The 19,741-nt window shown below is 43.1% G+C and overlaps 3 protein-coding genes across 3 annotated transcripts; 1 reads left to right on the top strand and 2 right to left on the bottom strand.

The window, feature by feature from the left end:
* Positions 1 to 1,529: 1,529 nt before the first annotated feature.
* Positions 1,530 to 5,738, bottom strand: LOC128869382 (exocyst complex component 8). Its single transcript, XM_054111933.1, has 8 exons — positions 5,570 to 5,738; positions 5,024 to 5,179; positions 4,641 to 4,968; positions 4,449 to 4,590; positions 3,737 to 4,385; positions 3,538 to 3,668; positions 3,059 to 3,457; positions 1,530 to 2,990 (listed from the first exon to the last, which is right to left on the bottom strand). The coding sequence occupies exons 1-8, from the start codon at positions 5,619 to 5,621 to the stop codon at positions 2,802 to 2,804; spliced, it is 2,046 nt and encodes a 681-aa protein (XP_053967908.1). The 5' UTR covers positions 5,622 to 5,738; the 3' UTR covers positions 1,530 to 2,801.
* A 5,196-nt stretch (positions 5,739 to 10,934) lies between these two features.
* LOC128869395 (charged multivesicular body protein 2a) lies at positions 10,935 to 12,288 on the top strand. The gene is made up of 2 exons (XM_054111947.1): positions 10,935 to 11,376; positions 11,486 to 12,288. Exons 1-2 carry the CDS (start codon positions 11,064 to 11,066, stop codon positions 11,935 to 11,937), a joined length of 765 nt encoding a protein of 254 aa, XP_053967922.1. The 5' UTR covers positions 10,935 to 11,063; the 3' UTR covers positions 11,938 to 12,288.
* Positions 12,289 to 13,074: 786 nt separating this feature from the next.
* On the bottom strand, positions 13,075 to 14,652 carry LOC128869389 (UMP-CMP kinase). Its single transcript, XM_054111941.1, has one exon. It carries the CDS (start codon positions 14,308 to 14,310, stop codon positions 13,504 to 13,506), a length of 807 nt encoding a protein of 268 aa, XP_053967916.1. The 5' UTR covers positions 14,311 to 14,652; the 3' UTR covers positions 13,075 to 13,503.
* Between the last annotated feature and the right edge of the window lie 5,089 nt (positions 14,653 to 19,741).

Consider the following 19,741-nt stretch of genomic DNA (forward strand, 5'->3'; position numbering starts at 1 on the left):
AATTACGCTTTGTAATTTCGATTGTTTCACTTTATATTGGGGGTTCCCTTTCGAAATTTAAAAAATTATACATCAGCGTAAGCTGAGCGAATTCAAACTTGTGCTTGAAACTCGTTTTTTATATACTAATTTTCGAACATAAATTTATGTGTAATATTAAAAATATAGAATTTCGTGAAAAAGTTTATTGAAACAGCATACTTCTAATTCAATATTAATTTCGAAAGTGGTTGATATCGACTAAATTCTCGAAAATAAGTTGAGCATAATTTTGAAATTAAGAAAAATTAGTCAATATTCTTGTAATTCGGAAATAACGAGTGAAAAAGTTTTATTCGAATTTAAATTTTGCTAACATTCAATGGATAATTTTTTCTTCTAACTGATCAGTTCTGCATACTTACTTTACTTCAGATTTCGTTTTGTATTCTATTTCCATACATTTCGAAATGGAAAGCAATACAGGCCGAAACTGGTTATTTTAATATAGATCCTATCTCAAAATACACTGTAATTGTACATTTTCGAAATAATTTTTCATATCAAATTTTTTACGAAAACATTCATAGTCAATTTAGGAGTTTTGCTTATTTTCAAATTTGCTTTTATTGTATTTTTATTATTAAATTTGAACAACATATATAAAATTGGCTTTTTTTGTTTTATGCGCGAAATTCTGGCGCTCAATGTGAGTATGTTTTGCAGTCATCCCTCTGATTTTCCTAAAACGGAGTATTGGTTTTGTTTAGGGCACATTTCAATACAGCGTAACTTCACCTAGCGGGCACTTCTATTAGACAGATACTTCCCTAGCGCGCACATTTTTTCCTACAACATTTCTTAGGTACCGGTACAAATACCCACTCTTGGCCAGACAAAAGTTGACTGACGGTGAGTGCCACCGAACTTTTATAATAAAATTAGAAATTTTATTCAAAGTCATAGTCACTCGTTTTGGGTCTTCTAATTAAATTTCGTTTACAAATTTAGTTTGTGGAAGCTACATATATGTATATATGTAAAAAAAACCTAATTACTAAGTTATGTTTTAAAGCTAGTTGTTTAAAAGAATTGCGATCGAACTCAAAATATTTAAAAGAAATTAAATTGCATGATTTCTTTTATTTTTAGTATACTTTTTCAAAAATCGGTTAAGCTCGTTTTTGAACCCCATATATACGTATATGTGTTTGGGAGAACGCACTTATCCAACAATAAAGTTGAACGGTGAAAAAAATAAAACGTAATGCAAAAATCGAAAAAGTACCAACAAGACGTGTGAAGAAGTTAAATTAATTCTACATATATATAGTTTATATTTAAAGTATATAATATAGGGTATATATGAAAAACTGTACTTTTATTAAGTAAAAGAATAAATTTTACATTCGTAAAAAGCTATAAAAGTTACAAAAAAAGAAAAACGTAAGCATTGAGAGTATAGCGCATTATCGTTCCACTCTAAACTAACACTGCTTTAATTATATACAACTGTAATTTAATTTAAAACGTAAAGAAACGAACGGCGCTCCATAAAAAGGCGTTTTGTCATTTATTTTTTACTTGTGGGTTACATATATGTGCGTTTTTGGGCAATGTTTGTAAACTATTTTGAAATTTACGAAAAATCCATATATATAATATATATATAGAAGAAGAGTCATTTTGAAACACACCAACAATAAGTATAGTAAAAAAAACAACCGTTGCGCAGGCAAACCTACAAATATATAATTTCGATTTTTGCGCAAAAACGCAGCAGATTAATTAAAATTAATTAATGTGGTTATCTATGTACATAATTATTATATAACATAAATTAAAAATTTAATAATAATCATTATAACTATAATGATAATAAAATGGAAAAGTATATGTGTAATCAAAGTAATACGAAAACAAGAAGCATATTGGTGAGTTTATTTATTTAGACGATTGTGGAACGTGCCGTTATTCATGAGCTTTGCTTTTATACAAAAAATTAAATACCCATTTTTGCCTAAATATTAGTTTGGGGAAAAATAAATTCAATATTTCGGGGCAAATGGCTTAAAACTGCTTTATGGTCGATCGTTAGGTCCCGGGCGATGCTACGACTACTAACATTTTCTTATTTTCATTCAATTATTTCTGTGAATTTATCGACATTTTCTTTAACATCGAAAATGCCTGACCGGAATCGACTAAACCAACCATAAACACCATTCACGTTTCCACGACAGTCGGTTCTACGTTACCGAAACGACCCGGATTTATATCCGGCCATGGACTGTCACTCCAGCAGCATTCCCTGTATGTAGGTAGGGGAATGTGTATGCTGCTACAACAACCATTCCCACGTCAGTCGCTTCTACGTAACCGGAACGACCCGGATTTATATCCGGCCATGGACTGTCACTTCAACAGCATTCCTCGCATATGCACGGGAAATGTTTATGCTGCTACAACAACAACAACCATTCACGATTTTAGCGGCCTGGCTTGTATTTTCACCTTTATCAAAGAAAAACTGTAAAATGTACAGAGTTTTCTTTTGTTGACTTCCATTGTTATCACCCTGTAACTTACAACTGAATGGAGCAAACAAAAAACAGCAAACTATATTTTCTTGTGTGGAATGTCACCTTGACAATGAGCACAAACTTTAAATTGTTTGATCGGCACTTTACGAGAACTCGATCACTACAGCCATCTACCGAGAAATGGATTTTTTATTCCCCACGCTAATATTATATAATATACATTTGATAATTTAGATGCAGCGCACTGATTCAAAAGCACCGCTTATTCGCTCGCTTCCCTTAGAACACATCAGTTTGGTAAACACTTCGTTGCTTGGGTACAGGCGCCATCTGTTTGCGCAATTGACGTTGCAATTCCTGCAATATTTCACATTTTCGTTCACTGCCGCTTATGCGTTGGAAATTATCAATAGCAATGGGCAATAACTCTTCAAGTAGAAACAGTTTATTCTTAAGCACGAAATTAGGCTAAAAAAGAAGGGTAAAAATTGGTAAGTGATTAAATGACAATAAATATAAATATATGTCTTTCTTACATCCACACTCAATCCCGCTACTGGCTTCACGGCTTGTTGGGCCAGCATAAGGTCCCGCAACAACATCTCCAAATTGGGCCATAGCACCTCACTTTTTGCCAAGTAGGCACATTGCGCCGTTAATTGCAAATAATGGCGTGTAAACATCACTGTGGATTGTGTGAGATTAATCCAAGTGTCGCCAGTGGTATGTGCACGCATGTCGATACCAAGTGCATCCAATTCTAATAGCAAACGTTTTAGGTTGCTTTTGGTTTGCAAATTGTATGGTTGCCAGGTGTCTTCACTACGTCCAACGGTCTCCAGTAAACGCACCCGTGATTCCTCGATCAGAGATTCTAGTGTGCTGCGTAAGAGGCCCTCAAGGTGGTAGGACAGGTCCAAACCGATTTCGGTTAGCTGGAAAGGAAAAATGCGTGAGAAAAGCAAAAACCCACAAGTTACTTCGTTCTTGCTTATATCAAAGTAATTGTGCTGACCTTAGCGCACGGCATGCGTATGCCTTCAATGCACTTTGCTACAGCGTCTAGGTGTGTGCCTTTCGTAAGATAATGTTTTATTAGCTGACTGGCAAAGTATTGCAGCTCGGCATTGCACCAAACAACGAGCGCTGCAAACAGAAACAGAAATGTGTGAAATAATGGTTTAGATATGTTTACGACTTTTAAGACAACTTACCGCTAACGCATGCCGGTTGAGCCTCGAAGGCACTTAAAAATTCACATGCCACCTGTGCCAAGTCGCAGAAAAATAACTCCGATATCTCAGCATTATTGCGACGCGCCTCTCGTTGTGCCGTACGTAAAGCCATTGTGGCGACTTTAAGCAGCGTGCCGCAAGCCTGTCGTGCACGTCCCATTTCGACGAGTATCTGCAACGAACGCCGTGAGGCACGCAGCGTTACTTGCAAATTGCGACAATGACAATTGGAAAGCTCCTGTAACAGCACATCAGTAAGTTGCGTTTCTAATGTTTTCACTTTCTCGTCGATTTCTTTTGCATTTAAAAAACTTGCGTCCTTTGCTAAATAATCTTGTGTACGTTGAATTAGCGTTTGCGCATCTTCGAAATGCCTTTGAGCGATAAGTGTCTGTATTTCTTCGCTAGCCGTCAGTATCCATTCTGGTCCATAGTTTTCTACAACTTTTCCAGCGTTTGCATCAGTGGGGCTGAGTTCGGAGAGCAACGATTTAGCGTCACTTGGTGAATCCTTCTGTTGTAGTGATGACTGTTTGGTTTTAGGTGGCTGCGGCGCAGGCCCCTTTTTGTTCGTTTTCTTTTGTTGATCAAAGCGAAAGGCAACTTCCAATTTTTCTATCCACTCCGTCTATAAGTAGGTTATACAATGGTACAATACATACAAATATTATATTGAACAAAACTTTTCTACCTTGCCAGCGGCAGTAACACTCTGAAAGATCTTTGAACCATCCGGCGTTATTATATTTATTGCATTGCGCACGCCGTCTAAATCTTTAATATTAATTACAGCAATCTTCTTGGGATCATACTCAGTAAGAAACTCTAAGCGTCTGTAAAGTGATTATGTATTTCCTACGTTTAGCCATCATCTTTTACTTACTTGTCATGTTTGACCTTGCATACGATAAGCACATCGTTGAAGAGAAAGAAAAATACACGTTGTATTGGTCGATAATCATTAGCGTCCAATTCAATTAGAGCACCCTCGTTTAGAAATGTTTTACCCTCAAGATTACCATTAAAGCCCTGTACCATTTCCTTCACGGCGCGTGTAGCATGACTATTTTCCACTTCCTCCTGTGTAGGCTGTTCATCACCTTCTTCGCTTGGCTGCGCATTGCCTGGTGTTTTTTCGTCGGTCAGTGAGCCGAGTATATTACGCTGTTCGATGAGTATATGAGACAACTGGTACATTTCAGATTCGAGATCTGGAAGAAGTGAGTGTCAGTTAAAAAGTAATAATAATGGTCTATAAATAATTACGTGAAATTTCTTTTGCAGTTTCGATGAATTGCATATAATTGGCATATACAGATTTTTTAAGTGTTGCTGATGTCTGATCGCAATAAACTTGAATTTCCTTCTTGCGTTGTTGCAAATCGGCGCCACCAACACATTCCTTCACTAGTTGTTTGGTGTCTATAAGTGTATAGAAATAATTTTGTTTTTATTATAATAGGTGTTTAGGCAAAGTTCTCTGCATTTTAATGATGGATGTCTTAACGTTGAACCATAAATGTAGAGCTACACTTTTGTACCGCCTCTGAACGGCAGATAACTTTTAATAAAAAGCATTTTCTTTACGAAAAGTTTCCCGAAGGTTTGCACTGATTTTGTAGGTGAACACTGTGAGCAATATTATTTTCATATATCTAATGCCTGCAACGGAGATCTTTTCCAAATGTTTTGCGTGATATATATGTAAGCACAAACGTACTGGGCTATTTCATTCGTCCGAATGTTAATGTTTTTAAATGTAAATAATTTTAACACATGCAGCCTGTACCAATTACAATTCTGATTACTCACATTTGTCTACACTGAAGTCGGGTTTATCAAAATCCTTCATTAGCTCAGCCATTTTTGTTGAATATAAAATTTAAGTCATCTATGAAATTTAATACTGTTGAAAAAAAATTCTTCACGTCCACGGCACTCCCCCAAAGCGTTGTCAAAAAAACATGAACAGCTGTGCTGTGTTATCTTGTGTGCATTTAGAAGAGGGATGTGTAGGGAGCGGGGAAAAAGTACTCTGTCAGTGTTGTTAAGCATGGGAGAATTGAGAAAGAACTGTAGTGGGAAAAGCCAAAAGTTTTTTGTCAACACGCCATTTTATGATTTTTAAGCATGATTCAATTATTATTGAATCATGATTCTTAAGCTGGTAGAGAACAGGTATAGAATAGAACTAGAAGGAGGTTTGCACTTCTACCTAAAGCTATTTTTTGCCCTCTATTCATCACAATACCTTAAAAGGAAGGTATATTGGGATTTCCGGGTTGTTGTTGTTGTAGCAGTATCTTTGCCCTGTTAGTGTTATGTAAATTACCGGTCGTCTTCGTCTAGCTCATCTAACGGTAGGCCCAGGAAACTGGCTGTTTCGACGGGTTGGGTCCAGAGGGAGAGGGGTGTTAGATGAGTGGGTTTGTTGGGGCATGTGAAAAGGTGGTTAGTGTCGTGCGGGGTGCCTTCACATGCTGGACATATGTTTAGTATGTCGGGGTCGATTCTGGATAGGTAGGAGTTTAACCTGCTACAGTATCCAGAACGTAATTGTGCCAGGATTACGCGGGACTCTCGGGGAAGCTGGAGCTCTTCATCTGCGATGGGTGGCGGTTGGACTCCGATAACGGCATTCGGGGGTCGGGAGCTTAGGAAGGTGGTAAGGGTATCCCGATGGATGTCGTTAATGGTCTGTCTGTATACTGTCTGATCCTGGAGTGGTCTGTCTGTTTTGTCCAGGATCTCGTCCACGTAATTGAGGAAGTGTCTCCTGATGTGCCTAGGAGGTGGCTCGGGCTCGAGCAGGTGTCTGCATGGGTGAGGCCTGCGGTGACACCCTAGCAGAAACTGCTTGCCGAACATTTTGTTGTGCTCCTTAACCGGGAGCATGTTAGCCTCATCGTGTAGGTGTTGAATTGGGGACATCAGGAGACATCCTGTCGCGGTCCTAATGTCAGTATTCTGGCAGGTCTGTAGCTTCGTCCACTGCGTATCACTGGTTCCAGGCGACCAGACAGGCGCGGCATAGTTGAGAACCGGTCGGTCGACAGCAACATTTCTTTGTCTTTGCCCCAAGTGCTGCCGGCAAGCGACTTGAGGACCTTGTTGCGATTCTGTATTTTCGTTGCAATAGCGGTGGTGTGCGCTGAGAAGGAGAGCAAGCTGTCGAAGGTGACTCCCAGAATTCTGGGGTTATTAACCGTCGGTATTGGTGTGTCGTCGACGTGCACCTGAAGTGGCAGCTTGACCTCCTTTGTCCAGGTTGTAAAAAGGGTCGCCGTGGATTTAGTGGGAGAAAATTTTAAGTTTCTCGCAGTGAAGAAGCGAGAAAGGCGGGCGAGGTAGTCGTTTATCTTGGAGCATAGGCCATCAATGTCATTGCTCGACGCCATTATCGAGCAGTTGTCGGCGTATGAGACCAGTGAGACTCCCTCTGGTGGCTGGGGGAGTTTCGAAATATAGAAATTAAAAAGCAAGGGTGAGAGGACACCACCCTGCGATACTCCTTGCTTTATTTTTCTCTGTTTAGAGGTTTGGTCTCGAAATCACCGACGAGTGACGACCACTCAGGTAGTTCGCGGTCCACCTCTTCAGCCCTGGCGGGAGTGTCGACTGTAAAATGTCATCTAGTAGCGTGGCGTGGCTGACTGTATCGAAAGCCTTTTGTAAGTCCAACGCTACTAGGACAGTCCTCTCGCAGGGGCGGTTTTGGTTAAGTCCGCGGTTTACCTGGGTGTTTATGACGGTGAGTGCCGTGGTGGTGCTGTGCACTCTACGGAAACCATGCTGGTGTGGGGCTGGAGTCAGGTGTTGTGTGAGGAGTGGGAGTAGAAGGGCTTCAAGTGTCTTCACTACTGGGGAAAGGAGAGTTATCGGACGATAAGACTCCCCTTGGTTGGCGGGTTTCCCAGGCTTCAGTAGTGGGACCACTCTCCCTAATTTCCACTTATCAGGAATAATGAGAGTGGCCGTGGACAGATTGAAGACCTTTGTGAGGTATTCTACTCCCAATGGACCCAGTTTTTTCAGCATCAGCATGTTTAGTCCGTCGGGGCCAATGGCTTTTGATGGTTTCATTCGTTTGATGGCCCCCTGAACCTCGTCGCTGGTGAAAGTAAGCGGTGCACTGTTGTAGGGCAGTTTGTGCAACCGTCTGGTGGCACAACGTTTGGATCTGTCGACCGGAGGATGCAGTATAAATGCCGGCTAAAATAGCTCGCGCATCTCTTCGGGTCCGACGAAGTACGACCGTTGAAGGTGATATCCACCTTGTCGTTATGTTTCGTCGGGTTCGACAGGGACCTTACGGTGGACCAGAGCTTGCTCACACCAGAGGTGAAGTTACAGGACTTCAGATGCTCTACCCATTTGGTCCGCTTGTGTTGGGTGACCAGTTGCCGGATCTCCGAATTGAGATCCTTTATTCGAGGATCCCCGGGATCGGCCTGGCGTACACGGTCACGCTCGTTTGCCATAACGGCTGCTTCGGCTGGGAAATTGGGACGTAACTCCCGGATCCGTCCAGCGGGTATGAAGCGAGCCGCGGCGGCTGTGATCGCCTTGCGGAGTGCGCGTTCGCCTACGCGCACATCGGTGGGAGTGGGTAGGGCTGCGAAGATGTCCTCGGTAAATTCCGCGAATCTGGTCCAATCAGCTTTGTTAAAGTCGATGTATGACCAGTGATCCGCGGAAACAAAGTCGGCAGGTCTCTCGATCGAGATGATGATGGGCAAGTGGTCTGATGCAAGCGATAGCATAGGTCGCCAGGTTATGCTATTTATCAGACCTGCGCTAGCAATTGTTATGTCAGGCGAGCTGCTGCAATTGCCCACTACCCTGGTTGGGGCGTCGTCGTTTACAGTGCTGAACGTCGAATCGTCTATCTGCTCTGCCAATAGCTGTCCCCTACGATCATTTGGCAGGCTTGAATGCCAAAGATCGTGATGCGCGTTAAAGTCACCTACTACCAATCGGTTTTCTCCCCTGATGAGCGCACCAATATCGGGGAGATATCCTGCCGGGCAGCAGGTGACAGGGGGTATGTAAATATTATATATTTCGAGCTCGGAATCGCCTGACCGGACAGCTATACCTTGACGTTCTAAGGTGCTGTCCCTGGGGTCGATGCCTTTATCAATAAGACGATACTGCACTGAATGGTGTACTATGAACGCTAGGCCCCCACCGTTGTCTCGCTCGCGGTCCTTTCGGTGCACGTTATAGCCGTCCCTGGTAATCAGGGGAGAGCTAGCGTGCAGTTTTGTCTCCTGGACCGCAGCTATCTTAATTCCGAACCGACTCATGAAGTCGACTATCTCGTCAATCTTACTCGTTAGTCCGTTGCAGTTCAGTTGCAAAAGCTTGAAGCTTCGCGGGAGCGTCGTCGTAATTCGGGGGGTGAGGGATGCGTGATGTTGTCTGCGTTGGTCCTGCTGTACATTCCGCAAAATAGGTAATGGCCTGATGTTGTCTGGTGGCCGCGCCTCTGGGGGCGGTTGCGGGTGCAGAGCTCTGCAGCAGGGGGCAACGTAGTCACGTGTCCACTCACGGGTGGTGTGCAGGCCGGAGCACCTACGAAAATGGCACCAGCCACTGCAAGAATTGCATTGAACTGTTGACAAGTTCCGAGGCACTACGGTCTGACACACGGAGCAGACTGTGCGGGGGACCAAGAGCTGCTGGTTTGTCTCCGCACTGGGGTAGGAGCAGGAGGGTTGTGGGTTTGAAAGGGAGTTGTGTTGCTCTTGGGGGCTCCTTACCGTGGAGGTGTTATTAGTGGCGGCGGTGTGAAGTGCCGGCACTGAGGGCAGTGTAGCCGTAGAGGCGGGGGCCGCCTGTGAGCGGGAGCAACACGTGGCCACATACCTTGTGGACCACTCCCTGTGTGTCTTAAGGCCTGAGCAGGTCTTAAGATGGCACCACCCGTTGCACTGGTTACACCTAACCGAGGTGGAGTTCGGGTGGAGCCGTTTGTGGCAAATGCAGCAGTAGAATACTTCAGGTCCGGGGTTGGGTTCGACGCCAGCCCGGAAGAGAAGTATTTGGAGCAAACTGGCTGCTATGAGTTGCTCCTGTGACGTGAGATTTATGGTAAAATACTGTACACTAGACAGGGCTAGTATACTGGGGCGGCAGCCCTTGGTCGGGAAAGAAAACCCGAGTCATTCCGGTAACGTAGAACCGGCTGCCATGGGAATGGGGATTTCCGGGTATTTGTCACAGATGACATGAGTTGATAGACTTTACCTTAGCCTGTGCAAGTAGCTGGACAATGAGCTTTCTCAGTTTGTCTTTATGAAAGCTTATGAGATTCTTAAATCTCTTCCTCAATGGTAAGTTGTCGCATGGCAAGGAAAGGCTCGGTTCTATTACTAACGAAGCCGCAACCTCTCCAGCTAATGCATCCTCTGTTTTGTGCTCAGTTATTCCCTTGTGTTCTGGGAACCACCTGCTACACTACTTCGACGAGATCCAGGACAAAACAAACATACACCTAGTGGACCAGACAGTGTTTAGACAGACATTAAACGACATTCACCGGGAGACTGTTACCACCTCCATAAGCTCCTGCCTAGTGAATGCCGTAATCGGATCCAACCCCCACCCATTGCTGATGAAGAACTCCAGATTCCCCGTGAGACCCGCGAAACACTGGCACAACTACGTTCTGGATACTGTAGCAGGTCAAACTCTCACTTATCCAGAATCGACCCCGACATACTAAACATATGTCCGGCATGTGAAGGCACCCCGCATAACACTAACCATCTTTTCACATGCCCTTTAAAACCCACTCATCTAAAGCCCCTGTACCTCTGGACCCAACCTATCGAAACAGCATGTTCCCTGGGCCTACATTTAGATGAGCCTGACGAAGACGACCGGTGATGTACTCTACACTAACAGGACTTCTCTTACTGCTACAACAACAACAACAACATGGACACCAATGAATTTAGAAGGTCCGAATTAGTTGTAATCAGCTATCAAAATCTTGTCCGAATTTTAAAATTGCATAGTGCAATTGATTCAAATTAATAAATAGATTTAATTTAATTAATTTTAAATTTATTTAAATTAACTTAAATGTTTAACTAAACTTGCCACACTGTTTGGCATTCTGTTTGACATTTGCTTTCCTAGAGATTTGACATTTGTGGATGAGTAATTTTTTTGTTTTTATTTGGATTTGTCATCACTTCGACAGAACGAACAAAAAATACGTAGAAATTTAGAATTATTAAACACTTAGTTTCTTACATTTGTTGCCTTTTAAAATTATTACGATAAACTTCTTATCATGGATTGGTTGTTCGGCAAGAAAATCTCACCGGATGAGATGCTGCGAAAGAACCAACGCGCCCTGAATCGAGCTATGCGTGATTTGGACAGGGAGCGTATGAAAATGGAGCAGCAGGAAAAAAAGATTATTGCGGACATAAAACGCATGGCCAAGGAAGGTCAAATGGACGCAGTGAAAATTATGGCCAAGGATTTGGTACGAACACGTCGTTATGTGAAAAAGTTCATGCTGATGAAGGCAAACATACAAGCAGTCTCCTTAAAAATACAAACACTAAAGTCGCAGAATACAATGGCGCAAGCGATGCGCGGTAAGCAAATAGAAAAAAAGTATATGGATGTGATGACGACATTGACTACCTTTATGTTAAAGCTGGGTACTAATAAGTGTGTCTTTTTTTTGTTATGCTCTGGAAATAGGTGTTACTAAGGCGATGCAGAATATGAATCGTCAATTAAATCTCCCACAAATTCAAAAGATATTGCATGAATTCGAAAAGCAATCTGAAATCATGGATATGAAGGAGGAAATGATAAACGAAGCTATCGACGATGCGATGGAAGATGAGGGTGACGAGGAGGAGACTGATGCAGTTGTTTCGCAAGTTCTTGACGAACTAGGCTTGCAACTGGGTGAACAATTGGGAGATTTACCCACTGCTACTGGTTCGTTGTCCATTGCAGGGGGTGCAAAGAATACTCCAGCTGCTGTTGCTGCCGGTGGTGTGGGTGGAGGTGCCGGTGGTGGTGCTGGTGGCAATGGCGGCAATGGGGGTAGCGCTGCGGCTGCTGGTGGCAGTGACGCTTCAACACCTGTTTCCGATGCAGATGCCGACTTACAAGCTCGTTTGGACAAATTACGACGGGACTAGAGATAAGATTGCAATCGAAATGATAAGCAAACATTTTTACACCGGCTGTCTGCGCTTCGCTACACAGTTGTAATATTTGATATATTAATATATGAACTTAAGTTTTATACTGTGGTAGGTCAGGAACTGTATATTTTTCTCGTTGAACTTTTTTTTTTTTTTTTGCATATTCGCACGCTGTTAGGAAAGGCGAAGCGCATAATATTAATGTTTTCATCTACTATGTACGAGTGTGTGAACCCGAATCTGAGAAAATAACATTTGATCAATCACTGTGGAAATACTGTAATTTGAAATACAATATATTTACTTGTATTTTGTGTTAATTATAAAAACATGTAAGAAATTCTACTTTTGTTCTTTTACATTATTCGCAAATAAGTGAATCAAATTTAGATATATTTTAAGATGCCCCCGATTATATCTCCGACTATCTCCATATAAGTACAATTAACTGTTCTAAATAATTAGTTGCACTGATTTGAAAAACATTTTTTGCAGAACTATTCTTGTTTATATTTATATTCTTATTTCAGACAAAGCTCGCAGTACTTCCTAACAAGCGCTTGATAATTATGGTTAGGCAGCAGGAGGATAATAAATGCCACTGTTACATGTGGGATCTTTGCTTTTACGATCTTAAGTAGGGCGAGTCGCTCGATGGTGATGAATAGTTAACTCACTTCCAAATGTGCAACACGATTCTACTTTCATTCCTTTTCTGTGCCTGACTCGAGTTTTATAGTTTCGGCTTTTCATTGGGTTTAGTGGTCAGCATTCCCGAAGCAATAAGTCAATTATAAGGCATTAAAGTGAATTGTAAACACTTTAAGCAGAAAGGGAAGGTATGATTGACTAAATTTATAATTATTAAAAGAATTGCGCAAACATTCTTTATATGTACTTGGCCAAAGGGGATTCAGTTGGAGTCGCTTCTTATTTACCTATACGAGCAAATCAACTGTTTATCACAATAGTTATTGCGCTCGTTTTGTTTACTTTATTCTTCGTATAAGCATTCGTTATCTCTTTATTTGGAAGCCAGACGTTTGCCTTAGCAAAAAAAAAGATAAACTGATAAATGAATTGCAAATGATTTTTTTTGTCGCGTCATCTAAAAAAAAAACAATATTTATGTTTTTTTTTTTTTAATTTATTCTTGAATCTTACAACTAAATTACATACAATTAATTTAAAAGTGTCCACAAACTGACCTCTACGTAAGATAATTGAAATCATTACTAAACCGCCTGTGTACGAATAAATTGGTATTACGTCAAGTCGTCATGGAAAAGCTGACTTTGACTCCGTACAATGACAACGTGACAACGATCAACGTTCTTTGTTAAAATTTTTTTTTTCCTTTTCGCTAGCATTAATAAAACCAAAGCATATTATAAACTACATACGTATAATTTTATACATATACATATGTGTCTATAATTTAGTATTTTCTAATATCCCATTTTGAATAATTTAATGATCAGGTGTAACGTCTTTCGCATTACATATATTATATCACTAAAACGCAAGATAGAGTTGTGTACTTAACAGCCTGGAGCCGCTTTACTGGAAGCCTTTGGCTGCAAACACTTCTTCCACATGTTTGAACACTTCTTCAGCACTTGGACTGGCATCGATTTGCATCACTTGTCCCAGTTTTTCAAAATGTTTGATAATTGGCAACGAATCATTGTTGTATGTTTGTATGCGCTTCTTTAAACTCTCCAAGTTATCGTCACTACGACCGGAACCACTTTGGCCTCGGGACAAACAACGTTCAACACACTTATCTTCGCTGCAGTTGAAAAATAATACAAATTGAAAATCAACTTTGTCAGCCATCTGACGGGTCCAGCCGTCCAGATTATCTTGATTGCGTGGAAAGCCATCAATGAGAAATCTATGCTTTCCAGAGTTCTGCATCGCCTTCTCGAGCAGAGAACATGTCACTTCAACAGGAACAATTTTTCCATTACGTATATAGTCCTCGATCAAAGTACCAAACTCGGAACCCTCACGTGCACGTTCCTCTCGTAATAAATCGCCCGCAGAGAGATGTACAAACTGGTAGCGCTCCACAATTTTCGAGCATTGTGTACCTTTACCAGCACCGGGACCGCCTAATACAAAAACAATTTGAGGCTTCTGTTCTTGTGGCATTCTGTGTTGACTTATCTTCGTGCTGGAACTGTGAGTAATTGTATTTTTTATTAAATGTACTATCGATTTGTTATAAAACCGTGCCGACACTGCTAACTGCTGTTGTGGTAAAATAATGTGACAGCACGCGGGTAGAGCTATTGAATAGTTTAACTGGCAAAGGTCACGCTGCAAATATCTGCCACTACATCGAATTGCTGCGCCGAACATGAAAACGCGTTTCTTGTATACGTGTACTAAAATGGTTGATTTTTCGCTTCACTCATACTTTTCCCACATAATTCTTCATAGGCTGAATGATGCGCAGACTTTTCAACTTTTGGATTTTCTTTCATGCAATAATTGGTAAGGTCGCGGAAGAGCAATGTGCTGCGCAGGCAAGCACGCCATCTCGTTTTCGCAGGTGAGTACATACATTTCACACTGCCATATTTTCTTTGGAAGTATTGCCTTCACTGTCACACATAACCAGTGGGAAGAAAATCCAATTTAAAAAAGTCGTTGTATTTCTGCATCCAAATTGCACTTAATTCGTTTAAACTGGTTTTTTAATAAACTATGAAGTAAAAAAGATATTATAAAAAAGTGAATGTATTATTATGCGTTTGCTATTCTTATCAATTAAATAAGAGCTCGATATGTGAAATATAGAAATTTATTTAGTTTATTCTATTCTGCAACAGGGGGTCTCTGATGGTAAAAAGATTTATTTGATAAATGCGAAATCTTTACAAGCCCTGAAGGAAATGTCGATGGTTAAACTTACCGATTCATATTGACTTTTTTACCTATACTATTTACTAAACGTTCCCATGGCAGCCGGTTCTACGTACCGGAATGACTCGGGTTTTTCCCGACCAAGGGCTGCCGCCCCAGTATACTAGCCCTGTCTAGTGAAACCCATATCATCCCACCCCTTACGTCACAGGAGCAAACTCTCGCAGCAATCCTGCTCCAAATACTTCTCCTCAGAGCTGGAATCGAATCCAACCCAGGGCCAGAAGAATTCTACTGCTGCGTCTGCCACAAACGGCTTCGCCCGAACTCCACCTCGGTTAGGTGCAACAAGTGCAACGGGTGGAGCCACTTTAAGACCTGCTCGGGTCTTAAGTCACATAGGGAGTGGTTCACACGGTATGTGGCCACGTGTTGCTCCCGCCGGCAGGCGTCTGATGCCTCCACGGCTAACACACCCCCTGATAGGCCGGCACTACCAACCGCCACCACTACCAACTCCTCCACGGTGATGAGCCTATCGGAGCAACACAACTCCCCTTCAACCCCTCCCCTTCCTTCCAGCTCCAACCCCAGTGCGGGGACAAACCAGCAGCTCCTGGTCCCCCGCACAGTCTGTTCCGTGTGTCAGGCCGTAATACCTCGGAATCTGGTAACAGTCCAGTGCAATTCCTGCAATGGCTGGTGCCATTTTCGGAGATTTTCCGGCCTGCGCACCACCCGTGAGTGGACAACTGCCTACGTTGCCCCCTGCTGCAGAGCTCTGCACCCACTACCGCCCCTGGAGGCGCGGACGCCCACCACCATCAGGGCGCAACAGCCACAGTGGATTGCGCAGCAGGCCCAACGCAGACAACACCACGCGTCCCTCACCCCCCGAATTACACTGACCTCACCGAGAAGCTTCAAGCTTCTTCAATTCAACTGCAACGGACTTACGAGTAAGGTCGATGAGATAGTCGACTTTATGAGCCAGCACAGTATTAAGATAGCTGCGGTCCAAGAAACAAAGCTGCACGCTAGGTCATCTCTGATCACCAGGGATGGCTATAACGTGCACAGACACGATCGCGAGCGAGACAACGGTGGTGGCCTAGCGTTTATAGTCCACCACACTGTGCAGTATCGTCTTATCGATGAAGGAATCGACCGCAGGGACAGCACCTTAGAATGTCAAGGCATAGCTGTCCGGTCAGGCGATTCCGAGCTCGAAATATTTAACATATATATACCCCCTGTCACCTGCTGCCCGGCAGGATATCACCCTGATATAGGTGCGCTCATCAGAGGTGAAAACCGATTGGTTGTAGGTGACTTTAATGCGCATCACGATCTTTGGCATTCAAGCCTGCCAATTGATCGTAGGGGACAGCAACTGGCAGAGCAGATAGACGACTCGACATTCAGCACAGTGAACGACGACGCCCTCACCAGGGTAGTGGGCAATTGCAGCAGCTCGCCTGACCTAACAATTGCTAGCGCTGGTCTGATAAATAGCATAACGTGGCGACCTATGCTATCGCTTGCATCAGACCACTTGCCCATTATCGTCTCGACCGAGAGACCTGCCGACTTCGTTTCTGCGAATCACCGGTCCTATTTTAACTTTAAAAAAGCTAATTGGGCCGGCTTCACGGAATTCACCGAGGACACCTTCGCCGCTCTTCCCATCCCCACTGATGTGCGCGTAGGCGAACGCGCATTCCGCAAGGTGCTCGCAGCTGCTGCGGCTCGCTTCATTCCAGCTGGAAGTTATAAGGACATTCGTCCTCATTTCCCAGCCGAAGCAGCCAGTTTAGCAAACGAGCGTGACCACCTACGCCAGGCCGATCCCGGGGATCCCGCATAAGGGATCTCAATTTGGAGATCCGGCAACTGGTAAACCAGCATAAGCGGACTAAATGGGTTGAGCACCTGAAGAACTGCAACCTCACCTCTGGGGTGAGTAAGCTCTGGTCCACCGTTAGGTCTCTGTCAAACCCGACGAAGCACAACGACAAGGTGGCTATCACCTTCAACGGTTGCACTTCGTCGGACCCGAAGAGATGCGCGAGCTATTTTAGCCGGCTTTTTATATTGCATCCTCCGGGCGACAGAACCAAGCGTCGTGCTACCAGAAGGCTGCACAAACTGACGAACGACAGTGCGCCACTTACTTTCTCCGGTGATGAGGTTCAGGGGGCCATCAACAAGTCGAAATCATCGAAAGTCATTGGCCCTGACGGCTTAAACGCGTTGATGCTGAAGCATCTGGGACCCCTGGGAGTATGATTTCTCACAAGGGTTTTCAATCTATCCATGGCCACTCTCATCATCCCTGACAAGTGGAAAGCAGGGAGAGTGGTTCCACTACTGAAACCTGGGAAACCCGCCAACCAAGGGGAGTCTTATCGGCCGATAACTCTCCTTTCCCCAGTAGTGAAGACACTTGAAGCCCTCCTACTCCCACTCTACACGAAACACCTGGCTCCAGCCCCACATCAGCACGGTTTCCGACGAGTGCACAGCACCACCACTGCACTCACCGCCATAAACGCCCAGATAAATCGCGGGCTTAACCAAAACCGCCCCTGCGAGAGGACTGTCCTAGTAGCGTTGGACTTGAAACAGGCTTTCGATACAGTCAGCCATTCCACGCTACTAGATGACATTTATCAGTCGACACTCCCGCCAGGGCTGAAGAGGTGGTCCGCGAACTATCTGAGCGGTCGGCACTCGTCAGTGATATTTCGAGATCAAACTTCAAAGCAGAGAAAGATTAAGCAAGGCGTACCGCAGGGTGGTGTCCTTTCTCCCTTGCTGTTCAATTTCTACATCTCGAAGCTCCCCCAACCACCAGCGGGAGTTTCCCTGATCTCATACGCTGACGACTGCACGATCATGGCGTCGGGCAATGACATCGATGGCCTGTGTTCCAAAGTGAACAACTACCTCACCGACCTTTCTCGCTTTTTCACTGCGAGGAATCTCCAACTTTCCCCCACCAAGTCCACGGCGACCCTCTTCACCACCTGGACAAAGGAGGTCAAGCTGCCCCTTAAGGTAAAAGTCGATGATACACCAATTCTGACGGTAAATAACCCCAAAATTTTGGGTGTAACCTTTGACAGCCTGCTCTCCTTCTCAGCGCATACAACCGCAATTGCCACTAAAGTCCAAAATCGCAACAAGGTCCTCAAATCGCTGGCCGGCAGCACTTGGGGCAAAGGCAAAGAACTGTTGCTTTCGACATTTAAGGCAATTGGCCGGCCGGTTCTTAACTATGCTGCGCCTGTCTGGCCGCCTGAAACTAGTGATTCGCAGTGGACTAAGCTACAGACCTGTCAAAATACCGCCATTCGGACAGCGACCGGGTGCCTCCTGATGTCACCTATCCAACACCTTCATAACGAGGCACAAATGCTCCCAGTTGCGGAGCACAACAAATTGCGCAGCAAGCAGTTCCTGCTCGGATGTTACCGTAGGTCTCATCCCTACAGACACCTGCTTGAGCCCGAGCCGCCTCCCAGGCACGTCAGGAGACACCTCCTTGACTACGCTGGCGAAATCCAGGACAAGACTGACCGTAACCTACTGGACCGGACAGTATTTAGACAGTCTATAAACGACATTCACCGGGAGACTGTTACCACCCGCCCAGTGAATACCGTAATCGGATCCAACCCCCACCCATTGCTGATGAAGAACTCCAGATTCCCCGTGAGACCCGCGAAACACTGGCACAACTACGTTCTGGATACTGTAGCAGGTTAAACTCTCACTTATCAAGAATCGACCCCGGCATACTAAACATATGTCCGGCATGTGAAGGCACCCCGCACGACACTAACCACCTCTTCACATGCCCCCTCAAACCGACTCATCTAACCCCCCTCTCCCTTTGGACCCAACCTGTCGAAACAGCATGTTTCCTGGGCCTACCCTTAGATGAGCTAGACGAAGACGAACGATGATATGCCTACACTGACAGGGCTACCTATGCTGTTAACAACAACAACAACTAAACAAAAATACCCCGTGCTGTAGACATTTGCTCGTCATTGAGATTCTACTAGAGTACACAGAACCCTTTTACATTTACATTTTTATAATTGTAGTCAGCACTAACTAAAGAACGATTTGAGCTAACTGAAATAAAATTAAGCTAATTTGCCAAAATGTTGTTTTCAAAAAATTTAACAGCCATTGAAGTGGTTTTAAAAGTCGCCAAAACTTATTGTGAACATTGTGTTTGTTGAAGGCCTGAAAGTGCTGTTTTTTTATTTCAAAATTTGAGAAAAAAAGTTTATTAAACGAAAAATTAGAAAAAATCGGTAGACGAATCTACTCGCTGCTTCGATTTTAAATTTCACTTTTGATTTGATACTGTTACCACCACAAAGATTGTGTGTAAATAAAAATACACCAAAGTGGCAGTTCATTGCATGAGATAAACTTTATGTCACAAGCTCTGCGATTTTTTGAACGCTCTCCATTTGATTATATCGCATGAGATTATTTGCATGCAGGGAGTAACAACAGAATTACTATGAAATGAAGTTCTCACAAATCTTTAGAGGCTTTACGTTTATAAATATTGTTTATTTATGTTTTTGTTACGTTTTTTAAATGATGGATTTGTGTAAATATGCAATAACACTTTATTTAGTTTTTAATAATTAGTATTTGTTATATTTCGTAATAGTTTCTGAATATTAGTAATTTGATATAAATATTTAAAAACATTTTTCTTTTTAAGATTTAACAACGTTTTTATTAATAAACTACAACTAATTTGGTTTCTGAAGTGACAACACTGATTTCAATATGTTTATTAACATTTTAAACAGCCTAAATAGCTTCTTACCGCCCAAATATGCCTCACCGCCTGCTTCCTAGCTACTTATTTCCTATTATTATCTTTTTG

Source organism: Anastrepha ludens, chromosome 2 (assembly GCF_028408465.1).
Source record: "Anastrepha ludens isolate Willacy chromosome 2, idAnaLude1.1, whole genome shotgun sequence".
Taxonomy (NCBI): Eukaryota; Metazoa; Arthropoda; class Insecta; order Diptera; family Tephritidae; genus Anastrepha; species Anastrepha ludens.